This window comes from Saimiri boliviensis, chromosome 3 (genome assembly GCF_048565385.1).
Source record: "Saimiri boliviensis isolate mSaiBol1 chromosome 3, mSaiBol1.pri, whole genome shotgun sequence".
In the NCBI taxonomy this organism is placed as follows: Eukaryota; Metazoa; Chordata; class Mammalia; order Primates; family Cebidae; genus Saimiri; species Saimiri boliviensis.
The window spans coordinates 63,451,956-63,469,965 of NC_133451.1; the positions used below are offsets into that span (position 1 = coordinate 63,451,956).

At 32.7% G+C, this 18,010-nt stretch overlaps 1 protein-coding gene across 4 annotated transcripts in view; it reads right to left on the reverse strand.

Annotated features, from left to right (window-relative positions):
• Positions 1 to 205: 205 nt before the first annotated feature.
• The window catches only part of UGT2A1 (UDP glucuronosyltransferase family 2 member A1 complex locus), a 37,036-nt gene continuing 19,231 nt past the window's right edge, over positions 206 to 18,010 (reverse strand). For 2 of the 4 annotated variants that reach the window (XM_003931911.2, XM_039468148.2), the window contains 5 exons: positions 14,241 to 14,389; positions 11,247 to 11,378; positions 10,161 to 10,248; positions 9,486 to 9,705; positions 206 to 1,566 (listed from right to left, as the gene is read on the reverse strand). In XM_003931911.2, coding sequence (XP_003931960.1) covers positions 1,287 to 1,566; positions 9,486 to 9,705; positions 10,161 to 10,248; positions 11,247 to 11,378; positions 14,241 to 14,389 — 869 coding nt within the window. In that variant the 3' untranslated portion in view covers positions 206 to 1,286. The remainder of the gene's footprint in view (positions 1,567 to 9,485; positions 9,706 to 10,160; positions 10,249 to 11,246; positions 11,379 to 14,240; positions 14,390 to 18,010) is intronic. The other 2 variants (XM_039468149.2, XM_003931913.2) reach the window with 1 other exon arrangement.

Here is an 18,010-nt window from a genome sequence, read left to right on the forward strand (position 1 = left end):
TGCAAATGTATCCTAGAACTTAAAATAGAAAAAAATAAAGAAGGAAGAATTTCAAAAATTTTACTAAGGCAACAAATGTAATTTCTTCTCAATTTCAAATATTGAAATTAACACTTTAGAAATGTCATTAAATTTATAAAAGATAAAGAAAATAAAATTTTTAATATATTTATTAAATTAATATAAAGCTGAATCACGTATAAATATTTGTCTTCAACAAGCGCTTTGCATTGATACATATTTATTGTGCCATATCCTTGATGTAGCTCTCACATAACAATTAATTGATAAATTTAAATTTGTAGAAGATAAAGACAAGAATAATACAATTATCTCAAAATTCAAGTAAGCATGGTTTTTAATTTTTGGCATAAAATTAAACTTTGATTACAAATAGTGATTATATATTATGAACATTAGTAATTTTTAAGCATAATTAATTGATGTTTAATGTAATCATTTGTACATTTAACTAAAAATTTTATAAAATTGCTGGTTATTTTCTATATTTCTCATTGTTGTATCCTCTAAATATGATCTGTTCACCTTTAACATAAAACATATAACTTTCTCCTTGAAATAAAACATCGATTGTTTTATTTACTAAAGACAGTACCCAAATCTTCCACTACAGCTTATATAAGAATATATGTTGAAGAAGGCAGGCAAGTTATATGATGATTATATAGATATACTCAATGCAAATTATGTAGATATTAATAGGATGCACATCACAGTTAAATTCATTCTCTAACTCCTGCAACATTGGGCAAACAGAAGAGTTTATTTTTATTAAAAAAGGAAATCATTATCTTTCTCATAACACACTGTTCTCCTATGGTGGCTCCCTGATTTGTTTGGTATATGGAAACTTGTGAATTTGACTCTTTCTTATACCTATCAAATTCTATCTACACTGTATGCATTACCCAGGATTCAGCATATTGTTAGTCATCAATTAAGGTTAACTATAAAATAATTTGATACTGTGAATATAACATACTTAGAATTAGGTAGTATTCTTGTGTCAGAAAAGTGAAAGGAAAAGGGTACAGTCAGCTGGAAAAGACTAAGGAAAAATAGAAGACTGTAACTCACAAGTTAATAATGATCATGTTGAAATCTAGGCATTATCATATCAGTAGGCTTAAGGCAGGTAGAGGAATAGAAAAATTGGAAATATGATGGGAGATGTGTTTTTGTTAAGCTCCTTTTAGCTGGAATTAATAATATTGTACCATTCAGGATTTTGCCAAACTTAAAAACATATATTTCCTCTTCTTGATCTATTCTCTTTTTTCCTTCTTTCCTAACTTACCAAATTTTTGAAAGAAAATAAAACAACATTGTATGACCAAAAATATAGCCGTTGTCACACAGACCAGCAAGAACCCAATAACATCCAAAGAGTGGTACTGGAACCAGGTGAGGTTGTGGGCAGCTGGCCGCAGGTGCTTGGCTCCTTTGTGACGCATGACAAACTCGATCCAGAATACTGCGCGATCCAGGGGCTTTACGGGTTGGTCATGGTGAATTTTTGATAACCTCATAGCATTCTCTTTATAGCTAGAAAACAAATAAATAGGCAGAAATTAGATAATTTTTGTTTTTATTTTCATTGAAGATAAATATGTGATACATATTTTCTATACAAGTTGAAGTCCATAGTTATGCTAAGAAATAATATAATTCTTGCATGAACTTCTCTAGTTGCACAAGATTTTAGGAGTTACAAAAGCGAGGATGTGGATGAAATACATTCTTAAAACAGGATGGTCAAATGTAGACATGAAAAAAATAGAGCAAACTAGTTGTAAATATAATTGTCTAGTATAATTTTTCTAAAAATAATTTTGATACTGTATGAACTATACTGTCCAGTACAGTTTGAAGAGTAAGATGGTATATAATCTAATGTTGTGGGATAAAAATCATTTTAGACATACATAAACATATCCTCTTATGTCTGGCTGATTCATATGACAGACAAAGGAAATTGACACTGGTGAGTTATTTTACAGTTCTGAGATGTTGGCACTGTGATAATTACTCCTTGGCACACATTCGTATGTTTGTGATGAAAAGAACAATGTCTCTCTGTAACATGAAGACTGAACAAAAAAACTCTGGTGATTTAAGAAGTGGCATATGAACTTTGAGTTTTTAAAGTAAATTAAAACATTTCCCTAGAATTAGAACTCTTAATCAACTTGCCATCACAATAGCAATAGGTAGGGTAAGGCCGATATAGTAATTTCTCATGGATCATCCTACATTTGAGGCATGCCTACATTTGAGGCAAATAAATAAATTTGTACATGTGAATCAAAAAATATAATAAGAAAAAAGTACGTTTTCCTATAAATGATGTAGGACAAGGACAATGCTCATAAATTCATTATTTAATGTTTTATTTTACACTAATATTTTATGACAGACATGATAAAATATTCTGAATAATTAAAATTTACTATGGTATATTCAAATGTAATTTTTAATGTTTATTAATTGCTTTAATGAATAACAGAATGGAGTACAAATACATCCATATATGTGCTCTACACTTTATTCTGTGTTCCCAGAGGTAGTATTGGGTTTAGGGTTAAAGTGAAGGTATTTTAAATTAAATAATTTTTAGACATTTATTTAGAAATTTCTAACACTATAGTTCTGTTTTTTGAATCAATAGTATTGTCAATGAAATGAGTCAACCTCTAAAATATTTGAAGATATTTATTTGGAGCAAAATATGAGTGAACATGGCCCACAACACAGCACTCAGGAGGTCCTGAGTACATGTGCCCACAGTGGTTGGGGTGCAGTTTGGTTTACACATTCTAGGAAGGCATAAAACATTAATCAAATACATTTAAGAAATACATTGGTTTGGTCCAGAAAGGTGGGACAACTTGAAATTGGGGTACATTCAGGTTATACATAAATTTAAAGATTTTCTGGTTGACAATGGGTTGACTTTGTCTAAAGACCTAGGATCAAACGGAAGGCATGCCTGGGATCAAGGACTGTAGAGATCCAAGTCCTTATTTGCAGAGGAAGCATTCAGGTAGTAGGCTTCAGAGAGAATAAGCTGTGAAATGTTTCTTATCAGACTTAAAGTCTGTGTTGATGCTAATGCCAGTGAGGTATAATGAGGCATGTTTGACCCTCACTTATCATCATCACCTGAAACAGTCTCTCCGGTTAAATCTTCAAAGAACCCTGAGTTGGGAAGAATTCCATTCAGATGGTTGGATGGGGGGCTTAGAATTTTGTTTTTGGTTTACAGTTTTCAAGACAATAATAAAATTTAATGATCCTTTTAAGCATTAGAGTTAAAGAGAATCACAGACCTTACCTACTCTGATAATTAACAAAATAAACCAAATTGTCAGCAACTAACAATTTTGTCCTAGTCTAATTGACTAGACATCAAAGTCAAAGAAAACAGCATAATAAGCCTTGCTGAAGCTTCTAAGCCACCAAAAAGCTCCTGAATTATGATTTCTAGAATTATGACTTATACAACATGTATGTATTAATAAAAGTCAATTAATTGGAATGTGGATAGAAAGCAAAAGTCAAAAACAAGGGCTTAGTTTGGGTATGAAACTAAACAAAGTGTTTAGTGTCTCTCCTTTTTGAAATGATACACTGCCCTCTGTGTCTAAAACACCTGGCAAAGGGCACTGAATAGATGTTTTTAAGCAGGTTAGTTCCATTTAGAAAAAGCACTAAAGAAGGACATTACATAATTGTAAAGGGATCAATGCAACAGGAAGAGCTAACTATCCTAAATATATATGCAACCAATATAAGAGCACCAAAATACATAAAGCAAACGCTTAATGACCTACAAAGAGACTTAGACTCACACACAATAATAGTGGGAAACTTAAACACTCCACTATCAATATTAAACAGATCAACAAGACAGAAAGTTAACAAGAATATCCAGGACTTGAACTCAGATCTGGACCAAGCAGACCTAATAGACATCTACAGAACTCTCTACCACAAAGCCACAGAATATACATTCTTCTCAGCACCACATCACATTTACTCTAAAATTGACCACATCATTGGAAGTAAATCACTCCTCTGCAAATGCAAAAGAACGAAAATCATAACAACCAGTCTCAGACCACAGTGCAATCAAATTAAAACTCAGGATTAAAATACTCACTCAAGACCTCACAACTACATGCAAACTGAATAACCTGCTTCTGAATGACTACTGGATAAATAATGAAATGAAACCAGAAATAAAGATGTTCTTCAAAACCTAAGAGAATGAAGACACAATGTACCAGAATCTGTGGGACACATTTAAAGCAGTGTCTAGAGGGAACTTTATAGCACTAAATGTCCACATGAGAAACTAGGAAAGATAAAAAATTGACAACCCAATGTTACAATTAAAAGAACTAGAAGAGCAAGTTCAAACAAATTTGAAAGCTAGCAGAAGACAAGAAATAATTAAGATCAGAACAGAGCTGAAGGAGATAGAGACTTAAAAATTCCTTCAAAAAAATCAATAAATCTAGGAACTGGTTTTTTGAAAAGATCAACAAAATAGATAGACTGCTAGTCAGACTAATAAAAAGGAAAATAGAAGAATCAAATAGATGCAATAAAAAATGATAAAGAGGATATAACCACTGATTCCACAGAAATGCAAACTACCATCAGAGATTACTACAAACAACTCTATGCACATAAACCAGTAAATCTAGAAGAAATGAATAAATTCCTGGCACTTACACCTTCCCAAGACTAAACTAGGAAGAAACTGAATCCCTGAATACATCAATAACAAGATCTGAAGTTGAGACATCACTTAAATAGCCTACCAACTAAATAAAAGTCCATGACCAGTTGGGTTCACAGCCAATTCTACCAGGTATACAAAGAGGAGCTGGCACCATTGCTTCTCAAACTATTTCAAACAATAAAAAAAAAAAGAAGGAATCCCCCCTTACTCATTTTGTGAGACCAACATCATCCTGATACCAAAACCTGGCAGAGACACAACTGAAAAGGAAAATTTCAGACCAATATCCATGGTGAACATTGATGCAAAAATCTTCAATAAAATACTGGCAAACCAATTGCAACAAAATATCAAAAAGCTTATCCATCACGATCAAGTTGGCTTCATCCCAGGGAAGCCAGGATGGTTCAATACACACAAATCTGTAAATGTAATCCATTACATAAACAGAACCAAAGACAAAAACCACATGATTATCTCAACAAATGCAGAGAAAGCCTTCAACAAAATTCAACAGTCCTTTATGCTAAAAACTCTCAATAAACTAGGTATTGATGGAACATATCTCAAATTAATGAAAGCTATTTATGACAAACCCACAGCCAATATCATACTGAATGGGCAAAAACTGGAAGCATTCCCTTTGAAAACTGGCACTAGTCAAGGGTGCCCTCTTTCACCATTCCTATTCAACATAGCATTGGAAGTTCTAGCCAGAGCAATCAGTCAACAAAAAGAAATAAAAGATATTCAATAAAGAAAGGAGGAAGTCAAATTGTCTCTTTCCAGATGACAAGATTGTATATTTAGAAGACCCCATTGCCTTAGCCCCAAATCTCCTTAAGCTGATAAGTAGCTTCAGCAAAGTCTCAGGATACAAAATCAATGTGCAAAAATCAGAAGCATTACTATACACCAATAACAGGCAAACAGAGAGCCAAATCAAGAATGAACTGCCATTCACAATTGCTACAAAGAGAATAAAATACCTAGGAATACAACCAACAAGAGATATGAAGGACCTCTTCAAAGAGAACAACAAACCACTGCTCAAGGAAATAAGAGAGGACACAAACAGATGAAAAAACTTCCCAGGCTTATGTTTAGAAAAATACAATACTGTGAAAATGGCCATACTGCTCAAAATAATTTTTAGGTTCAGTGCTATCCCCATCCAGCTACCACTGACCTTCTTCACAGAACTGGAAAAAAAAAAAAAACACCTTAAACTTCATATAGAACCTAAAAAGAGCCCATATAGCCAAGCCACCCTAAGCAAAAAGAATAAATAAAATAAAAAATAAAAAGCTAGAGGCACAATGCTCCCTGACTTCAAACCATACTGCAAACCTAAGGTAATCAAAACAGCATAGTACTGATACCAAAACAGAGATACAGACCACCGAAACAGAACAGAGTCACCAGAAGTAACACCACACATCTACAACCATCCGATCTTTGACAAACCATACAAAAACAAGCAATGGGGAAAGGGATCCCTGTTTAATAAATGGTGTTGGGGTAACTGGCTAGCCATGTGCAGCAAGCTGAAACGGGACCCATTCCTTACAGTTTATACAAAAATTAACTCCAGATGAATTAAAGATTTGAACATAAGACCTAACACCATAAAAATCCTAGAGGAAAACCTAGGCAGTACCATTCAGGACATAGCAATAGGCAAGGACCTCATGACTAAAACACCAAAAGCAATGGCAACAAAAGCCAAAATTGACAAGTGAGATCTAATTAAACTAAAGAGCTTCTGCACAGCAAAATAAACTACCATTAGAGTGAACCGGCAACCAAAAGAATGGGAAAAAATTTTCGCAATCTACCCATCTGACAAAGGCCTGATCACCAGAATCTACAAAGGAATTAAATAAATTTACAAGAAAAAACAAACAACCACATCAAAAAGTGTTTGAAAGATATGAACAGATATTTTTCAAAAGAAGATATTTAAGCAGTGAACAAACACATTAAAAAAAGCTCATCATCACTGATCATTGGAGAAATGCAATCAAAGCCACATTGAGATACCATCTCATGCCAGTTTGAATAGCGATCATTTAAAAACCTGAATACAACAGATGCTGGAGAGGATGTGGAGAAATAGGAACACTTTTACACTGTTGGTGGAAGTGTAAATTGGTATAACCATTGTGGAAGACAGTGTGATGATTCCTCAAGGATCTAGAACTAGAAATACCATTTGGCCCAGCAATCCCATTACTGAGTACATGCCCAGAGGATTATAAATCATTCTATTATAAAGGCACACGCACACATATGTTCATTGTGGCAGGAACCAGCCCAAATTCCCATCAATGCTAGACTGGATAAAGAAAATATGTCACATATACACCATGGAATACTATGCAACTATAAAAAAGGATAAGTTCATGTCTTTTGCAGGGACATGGATGAAGCTGAAACCATCATTCTCAGCAGACTGACACAAGAACAGAAAACCAAGCACTGCATATTCTCACTCATAATTGGGTGTTGAACAATGAGAACACATGGAGGCAGAGAGGGGAATATCCCACACTGGGGCCTGTTGCAGGGTGGGAGAGCTAGAGGAGGTTTAGCAGGGGGTGTGAGCACTGGGGAGGGATAACATTAGGATAAATACCTAATGTAGATGAAGGGGGATGGATGCAGCAAACCACCATGGCATTTGTACACCTAAGTAACAATCCTGCATGATCTGCACATGTACCCCAGAACTTAAAGTATTATTTTTTTTTGTTTTAAAAAAAAGCACTAAATTCTATTTGAGTTAATTTTCTCCTCTACTTCCTGAATATCAGCCTTTAGGAAAAGGGAATGGACTATCACATCTATCCTTCAAGCTTTGACTGTGCATAAAAACAATCGAGTCCAATACAGTATAGAAACAATTTTCAGGCACCCACAGAAATTTAGAGCAAACACCAAGACCAAGATACGAAAACAGACTGATAACCACTAACATACTGAAAAATAAATGAGAAACTAAGGATGCAACCAGGCATGACATATAGTCCAAAGAAGAGGAGATACAAAGTATGGTAATAGTGGGAGGGTAATTAATATTATATCAAAATTGAATTATAAAGCAAGAGGCAGTGATAAGGAAATAGATGAGCTGATGAAATAAGTTCTTAAAAATGACAGCTTAAAGAATTATCAAAGAAATTAGAAACAGCAAACAATGCTCATGGTAAAAATAATGCATTTGCTGTTTTGTGAACTATTTGAGATAATCTCAATGAACTAAGAATAGTAAAAACTGATTTGAACAATAAACAGAAAATAGTAGAGCAAAACAAAACAGAATATTTTGTCAGAGGGAAGACTAAACTGGTGCTCCTGAAGTAAAGATAAAAAAAAATGGAAATAAAAGGCATTCTAATAAATAATACACAGAAAATTAATTTATGAAAAGAAAAACTGGATAATTTTTCCCTATTTAACAGTGTTGTAAGAACACAATATAACTGAAAGAAAATATGTAAAATAATTTGGAAGAATACACCATAATTGAGTTTCTGAATTTTAAAAAGTAAAACTTTCTTTTTCCAAGCTGAAAAGAAAACAAAAAGATAAAATGATAAGACAGGAATCAGAAATCCTATGACACCATTTAAACTAGAAGGTCATGAATAATATTTCCACAGTTCTGAAGAAAAAAAAAAGAGAGAGCTAAATATATTATATTCAGACAAAAGTGATTCTTATAACAAAGCAATAAGCAAATATTGCTAAACATTATTTCAGAGAATTCAGTATCAAAGTCTTTACTGAAAGAAAATTCCATGTGAGATAATCAGTCAAGAAATAAGACCTAAATATTTGGAACAAATTATCTTTAATTCAATGGCGAACACTGAGTTCCTTAAAATATAAAGAAAAAGACCAAATAAATATGAGAAAAATAAATGACATAAATATTGGTAAAGTAATATTAAAATATAAGTCATAAAAACTTGGAATAAGATAACTTTCAAAGCAGGAGTTCAACTCTAAGTGGCTAAAATTAAAACACATCATCAAAAATAAAGACTGAAAATTAGATATACATATATCATATTATTTTCTACTTTTGGTGAGATCTTTCAGAGAAAAATATAAAACATAAGAGTGTGTGTGTGTGTGTGTGTGTGTGTGTGTGTATAAGTTTGTGTGTGTACATATATGTAAGAAAAATAAGATGCAAGTATGTGTATATATACATGTACACATGTATATATACACATACACATACACACACCATGTACTAAGCTATACATATACATATATATATAAATTATATACTGGTATAGAATGGTATCTACTCAGTGTTAGTAATAGTTATTTCTAAATGATTTTTACTGGGCATATTATCTTTTCAATTTTATACTTACTGATCAGTTTATAATATGTAAATACTTATTAATTAGTTTATAAGATTAAGCAAATTATCCAGACAAAAAAATGAGAATTTATATAATCATAGCGTTCTTTATTGTGAAAAAAAAAATTGAAAGAATATTTGAAGTCTTAGGTTTTTCTTTTTTTTACGATTTCAGCAAATCACTTCAGCAGTTTGGCAAATGAAATGGATTTATTGGTCAGGTTATAGTTGTTATTTAAAAATAATTACAAAAGTATGAAAGAATGAATATTTTCTGGTATTATATATAACATAATTAATGTGAGATAAATCTTTAAGAGCCTTAGTACTTACGAAGGTTCATTAATGACTGCTCTCAAAGCACTAAGAAAATCCACACTTGTCATTGTGTTCAGGTTCACTTCCACAGCTGCTCCTTTGGCCTTCATGTGAGCGATGTTATCAGGCTGATCAGCAAACATGGGAACTCCCACCATAGGGACTCCATGGTAAATAGCTTCATAGATCCCATTAGTTCCACCATGAGTGATAAAAGCTTTGGTTTTGGGATGACCTAATTTGATGGTGGAGTGAAAAGTGGGTGTGTAATTATAACACATTAGCAGAATTTTAGAGACAGTAGGGGTCAAAAAGCTCCAATATAACACATTAAAGAATGATCCGTCTTCTACAAAAGCAGAGAAAATAGGGCGTTGCTATCTCAGAAAACTGTGATCCCAGGAAAAGCAGTAATTAACAGTCTTTGTGCTTTCTGGGAATATATTACTGAAGATAAATGAACTGAAGATAAAACTTGAAGTGTGTTGAATCTTAACTGAAAATACCTTTTTGTGAACCAGAGGAAGCATGAATCAATAAAAATTAATAACAAATGATTTAATTATATCTGCTTCAAAATTGGGTATCAAATACAATTTTAAATTATTAAAACTTACTAAATTTATTTGCTACTAAAAAATTACTTTTCTATTGTCCCACTGTACAGCTTTTCCATCCCAAAAGTCTTACCAAGAAGATCATTCTGGGGTATCCAATCATAGAGTTGAGTATTGTTTCCTAATGTAGCTGGTTTCTTTCCTTTGTATCTCCATAAAACCTGTGGAAAATTGTGCTTTAATTTTGCAAGGAAAAACACAATGAGGACATTTTAAGCTGGCAGAATATTTATAAATCGTTTAGCTAGCTACTTGGAAGATGGGAATTACATAAGCAGTAGTTTACAAATGTTGAGATATATAGTAGGACTATTTATATCTACCTTTTGGTAAAGTCTTGTATTAACAGTCTATTAAGTATAGTAATATTGTTTTGACATTTGTCACTTCAAAGCTTTTGGAAGTGAGATTTTAAGTGAAGAAATAAGACATAAACAGGACCAGTTTAACCAATCACGACATGGAGACGAAAAATCATGAAGAATGTTATGTGCTTTAACCAATACATAAATATAAAGAGTCCTAGGATGTTTCATGAGCAGGAGTATAAAAAGAATACAAATGCAGAAATGTAGAGATGAAAATTAAGGTTAATTGAATTACATAAATCAGAAAGTGCATGTTGTTGGGCTATAATATTTGAATTTTAATTGTTTTAGCTAGAGAATATTCAACCTAGAAAGACTAAGTGAATCAAGGCTTCTATTTCTAAACCAACTGCACTTTGATAGCGTTGTAATAAACCTAGGCACTTGAATTACATTTTTAGCATAATTTCTCCCTGCTTTGTGTATACATTCTCTCTCTTCCTGGGCTATGGAGCTAACATACTTTAGAACTTTTGAAAATAGTCAATGGAGAACAACAACAACAAAAAAAATCAAATAAAAAAAAGTCAGTGGAAGCTTAAAGTTTTCATTTCTATTCCATTAAAACTAAATGACTTCATAAAAGCATCTTTCAAAAATAATGCTGAGGCTCAGTGGGCAAATGATTGATAATATATACAGTTTTAATGTTCTACACAATTTTACCCACAGCTGTTACTAGTGATATTCAGTGTGCAATGAGTTTCAACTTTCATATGGAAAGAGCGTCACTAGCCACACTCTCTCCCATTAGTAAAAAACTGGGTACCAGGATCCGAGGCTGTACTGACCTTCTGTGGAATCTGGGCAAGGGCTGAGGCAATAAGATTGGCCTTTTCTTCTGTAAGGTTTTTGACCATTGATCCCAGAGAAAACACCACAACACCATCTTTACCTGAGCTCTGGATAAATTCTTCCATTTCCTGCATACATAATATATTTTTTATTACAAAGATAGAGCATCACAGGAAAAAATAAGTTGACTTACCCATTGAAGTAGGTAAAATTAGGAGAGATGTCAGAGAAATTGTTAGACTGATCTGTCTTCTGACATGTAGAAAGATCTAGTATCTATTTTATTATTATTTTTATTGAACAGAGTCTCTCTCTGTCACCCAGGCTGGAGTGCAGTGGCATGTATCTCTGCTCACTGCAACCTCACCTCCCCAGTTCAAATGATTCTCACACCTCAGTCTCCTAAGTAGCTGGGATTATAGCCTCATGCCACCATGCTTAGCTATGTTTTGTATTTTTTGTAGAGACAGGGTTTCACCATGTTGGCCAGGCTGGTCTCATGTTCTGAGCCTTCAGTGATCCACCTGCCTCAGTCTCCCAAAGTGCTGGAATTGCAAGCATGAGCCACTGTGCCCAGTCAGGTCTATTCTCCTTAAGAGAAAACATGTTTCTGAAATGTGTAATTTAAATGTATAATCGATGGTTACAAGTCCAATCATAGAACCAAAACCATTACAGAAATGAACACTAAATAAGGGACACCTCTTCTCATGGTAACTGAAATTGTTACTCCCAAGGCTTAATTTAATCAACCAATAGGGTTGTTTGCAAACTCACAGGAACAATTTTTGGAAGGAAGCCCAATAAAGGATCCTGAGTTAGGCTTTAAAAATTATTAGCATGCCAGTTATATCTAACAGATTATTAATAAATTTACTGGTTCCTGTTAAGCATTCGAGATTATTTTCTAAAGTTTATGCCTTCCCTTATCTGAGAAGAAATTTGTTTACAATGTCATCTAATAGTAATGCATTTTAGAATATGATAAAGTGTATCTCCAACTGTAATCACAATGATGCTTTTAAGACAGTGCATCTCTGTCTTTCTGATGTATAAACTGCCATAGATGTGATGTTAGCTATGTGCCCTTAATTTGAGTCTTAAAGAGAAAGTGAAATATAAATTTATCCGCCAGTAAAATTTCCTAGCTCATTACTAGGTCATTACATTTGCTAGTTTATGACTAGTCAAATTATTAGGGGAAGGGGATACATTAAGTGAAAATCGACTTCTATTTTTGGCTTAATGTCAGTAGTATATTTCTGAGGTCCCAGGAATTGATGCTTTGTCATTTTGATTCATCTTCCAAACAGATATTGATTCATTAAAATAACACACTAACATACACACACACACAAACATACAAACTTACCATACTAAAATGGATTTTTCATATGACAGTCTCTTGTTGCTTTTGTATTCTGTGTACCCAATGATTGGCATAATTATTTCATCAGTAATATAATACAAGATTGGTATTTACATTTCCCAAAGTCTATATTCATTATTTAAGTGACTGAATATGTAATGGAGGAATGTTTACTGTTGTAAAATATGGCTGATTTGTCTGTGTGAAATTGCGTGTGTGTGTGTGTGTGTGTGTGTGTGTGTGAAAGAGAGAGAGAGAGAGAGTGTGTGTGTGTGTGTGTGTGTGTAAAAAGTGGGTGTGGGAGGAAAAATATGATTGTGTGGCATGGGTTGTTATCCAGTGATCTATGGACATGCCATGTACATTTCTTTATTTGTATATTGGTACATTATCTCCTACAAGGAACATTAACTAGAGCTTGCCTGCAGGCTAACTCGACAGGCAAGAAAATCTTGAAATAAAATTTTCAGAATCCTGAAATAAAATTTTAAACTTAAATATGTATTTTACCATAAACAGAAATTTAGTACTGTTCTGGGAAACTGCAACTTTCTGAAAAAATTATGTTTGTTTGTATGTGCATGAAATAAATGATAACCTGTTTCCTCACTCCCTATTGATAGTTAAATACATTGTTCCTACCATGTTCACCTATATTCTATTTTGCTTCTCAATACTTTTTCTGTATAACATTTCTGATATTCCACATTTCCTCTTGGAAGACTTCATATCATGGCATACAATTTCTTTTTCGTGTCATAAAAACCTGACACCATATTTATAAAGAACCAATACAATATTTGAGTATCTCAGTTTTAAAATATCTACTTTACGCTGATGAATCTGAATCTATTTCCAATGTGTTCTGCTGGGATTTATACTTTGTACTACCTAAATGATTTTCAGAAATTAATGAAAATCTTTTAGGTTCCTTAAAGTAAATAGGTCAAAAACTAAAATCACCATCGTCAATGCAAAAGAGTTTTTTCAACAATTGTTTCCTAACAGTAGAGGTCACAACTATCCAATAAATTCTCAAGATTAAAACCTAAGAGCTCTGCCTCATTTCATTGCCTTCCTTCAATAATGACCTCCTTTTATTATTAAATAACTTAAATTTATTAAGTTATTTTTTATTTTTTTAATTTTATTTATTATACTTTATGTTCTGGGGTACATATGCAGATTGTGCAGACTTCTTACTTACCAAATTCTATGGAATTCACTCAAGAGTTTTCATTAAAATATTTTTCTCTCTCAAGAAATTTGGTAAATGTGTCTGTTCAAAATGCTATGTGGCTTGTTAAGAAGACTACGGCAGTCTCCCTGGTAATTTCTTTCATCTGGTTTTCTATCCCTCCAGGTCCAGTATCAAGGTATAGAGACACTGATATCTTTAAGGCACAACTAGAATGATTTTACTCTTCAGTTCAAATTGTTGATATAAATTCCCAAACACCTAATATCACCTGTAGGAGAAATCTATCATGAGGAAAAGAGACGTGGAGTAGCAAACTGAAATGTCCAGCAGCATTTATTTGTTACTGAGGCTATAAACTTTAAAAGAAAATTAGGTATTTTATTATAAGGAGCATAAAATCCTCCACTGTTGTGGACTTACCTTAGGTAAAGGTTTGGCAGGTTTGCAGTGCAATCCTCCAACAAACTCAAAATTAGGTAAGTATGGACGAGGAAATTCAAAATCCCAGTATGTTCGGATTAACCAAATTTCAGCTTTCCCCATAGTCTCACATAATGTAGTGGGTTTTCCTGGAGAAAATGAAAAAAAGTTGAATGGAGAAAATTAGCACATATGTTTGCTGAGGAAAAAAAGTATCAGTAATTTCCTGATAAGCTATTAAGGAAAAAATCAATTAGGTCTTCTAGAATGCATCCTATCTATATATTAAAAGGAAGGAGAAATTAAACAGGAAGGATGATGGAAGGAGAGAAGGAAGGAAGGAAGAAAAGAAGGAAGAGAGAAAGGAAGGAAGGGAAGGAAGAGGAAAGCAAGGAAAAGGGAGAAAAAAGGAAGAAAGAGAAAGAAGAAGAGAGAGAGGGTGAGAAAGAGAAAGGGAAGAAAAGAGGGAGTAGAATGGAACCTGGGAAAGGAATGAGGTAGAGAAGAATTTTAGTTAGTGAAAAAGAAATAATGCATAAGTGTCATTTCACAATAATAAATCGATCAAAATTAAACTACAGCTAACATTCATGAAATGAGGGCAGACAGAAAGATGTTCTTCAAAAGCAATGAGAACAAATACACAATGTACAAGAATCTCTGGGACACATTTAAAGCAGTGTCTAGAGGGAAATTTATAGCAACAAATGCCCACATGAGAAGCAAGAAAAGATCTAAAATCGACACCCTAACATCAAAATTCAAAGAGCTAGAGGAGCAAGATAAAACAAAAACAAAAACAAAAAAATCTCAGAAGCTAGCAGAAGACAAGAAATAACTAAGATCAGAACAGAACTGAAGGAGAGAGAAACACAAAAAACCCTTCAAAAAAATCAATGAATCCAGGAGCTGGTAGAAATGGGATATGATTCCAGTTTCCAACTGCCATGAAATGTTTAACGTCTCTGATCTTGATTTCTTCAGTTGTAAAAATAAAGTTTGAATCACAGAACTTTATGAGTATTCAACAATAAACTATTTGTAAAAGCACTTTCAAAACTATGATATAAAAATCTGCATCCTTTGGCAGTTGCTGATGCTGAATGTTAGGCCTTAGTTTAAAGCTAGAGCTCACGCAAGACTTCCTTTTTTTTTTTTTTTTTTTTTTTTTTTTTTTTTTTTTTTTTTTAATGTAGTTTCAAGCTTTAGGATGTGCTGCCCTCATGTGGATGATGGTTGACAGTGCTGAATAAGAATGTGGAGTACAAATTACTAGTTTAATAATTTTGTTGATGGTGTAAGCTCATTTAGATCTATGTTTATACAAATATATAATATATATGGATTCATAACATATAGGAATATGTATTATAAAACAAATTATTTGTGCATATATACTTAGACGTACAAAACCAGGATGAACACACACAACATATTTAATAGGAAATTTTGTAGCTGTTTTCAAAGCACTAGTTTCCTTGATATTCAGCAAGAAAGCCTGGTTCAAATTAGGGCTAGTGCTGTTTATAAATTAAAATAATGATATAACTACATGAAAAGTTAAAGCATATTTCATTAGCAACATAGAGGATCCACTAATATGTTCTTCAAAATAATTTTAAACACAAATAATATGAATTATTATTCATTTGTGGATATTAACATTTCTAAAAATAGTTCCATTGTAATCCAATTAATATCTAAGATTTTCTCTAGGTTTCTAGTCTTATAGACATTTGTCTTTCTCTTTGTTTTAATGGGGATATACCAATGGTAATAGCTCCATCTGTAATTGGCCACTATATATTTTTTTTCTCCTAAGATTATTGAAGTAAGGCCACATGCAACAGGGGTCTTTAAGCAATTTCCTTCTTCCCAGATGTGCCATGAAGTATCTTTACTCTCTATAACTCCCCATTCCCACCTCTTCCCACTTACACTCTTATACCGACTATCTTAAAGCTACATTTGTCATTTCCTCAGCACCACAAGCCATAGTTTTTATCAACCATAACTATTGCCTCTCCTTCTTTTAATCACCTTTATTTGAATTTTGCAGATTCAATGATATTTACACATTATGCTCTGAGCTACTATATAAATCAATGTGAATATTAATACTCCTTCAAGTAGAATAGAGTTATAAACAGAGAATTACAAAATAGGTGGCTAAGAAAATTCCAGAGGACTGCAGGTTAAAATGAGACACATAAATTCAACAGTCAAATTGGTCATGAAATAAAAACCATTTGTTATAGCCAAGTTGCCAAGGATGTATGAAAATTATACATGTTTTATTATGTTAGTGAAATGGTACACAGACAATATATGAAACTGTGAATACAATTCTACTGCTGGAGGAATTCCTGATTTACCAAGTCTGTAGCATGTCCACATACCCACAACACATAGTTAAACTATATATCAATTATACATATATATACATACATGTAAGACTTATTACACTGTGGTGTGTGCTAAAGAACACATGACTAAGAGGCAGAGTTAACAATACCACTTAAATGTTATTAATAACTTGAATCTGCTCTCTGTGATAGGATGCCCTAGCTCTCTAGATATGGAACCATTAATATAATCTTTTCATTTGTCTCTCTTTTAAACTATAACACTACTTTCTCCTTTGAAAAGAGAATCAGTGATAGCTTTCTCAATATCAAATGATTTATTTTTGACTTTCTATTGACATTTTTCTTTGGAAAAGCAGACAGCTAGAGCTGGAGCAAATCCTAGAATCACAAAGGCCTTATACTATTTTAGTGAAATTAGTTAAGTGGGCTTTGAAGGTAAATGGATCTATCTTCCCTTAGTTTTCAAAATGGTGTTTCTCAATGAGAGAGTTACTTAATTTTTCTCAGGTTTTATTTTATCACAAAATTAAAATGATAATATTTTGTAAATACATTGTGAAAATTAGTAGTCATAATCCAAATGTTTAAAAAAATGCTTCAGTGGAGAGTTTAAGTCATCATAAATTTTAATACTAAAATGAAGATTATAGCACAAGAAAGTAGATCATACACAGATTGACTGCCTAACCATCAATATTGAGAAATAGTTGAGTTATCTTTCCAGGGTATATAATAAAATATAACAGAATGACGAATACTATTTGAGATGAGGGGCCATAACTTCAATATAGTCAGATGTTTGTATATCTCAATGTGTCAAGCAAGGAGAGGGGTGTGTCCACTAATTATCCCAGCTGAAAACCTGAAAATTAGGACTATTGTGACCACTACATCAGGATATTTGGGGGAATGTGGAGACTATTGGCATACTACTTGGCTCCACTGATGCTGGGATATCAATTTTAATGAAATCACAATTGAGCTCAAAATAAAGATTGGTCGAATTCAATTTCTAATCTAATACAAGGATACCACTTCACATTATTTTTAATTGGCATTTTTGTCAAGAAAAGACAGAAAATATCTGGAAGCATGGATTCCAAAATAATATCATAAATATCACAATATAAGCACTACAATTTGTATGAATCCAATAAATATCACATTATAGTTATTAGTTTTTCTTTATTCCTAAAACTGTTCACTTATGTGATGCATATTTTTATCTTTATTTTTAAAACAGATTAACAAAAATGAAATATATATTCCTATGTGTTTATTTGCAATAATAAAATGGTCTATGAATTCAAAGATAATTATATTCAGAGCAAATTTTAAAAGGTTCAAGGTATTTTAATATAAATATAAAAGAAATTACAAAAACAATTTGATTTGCTACCA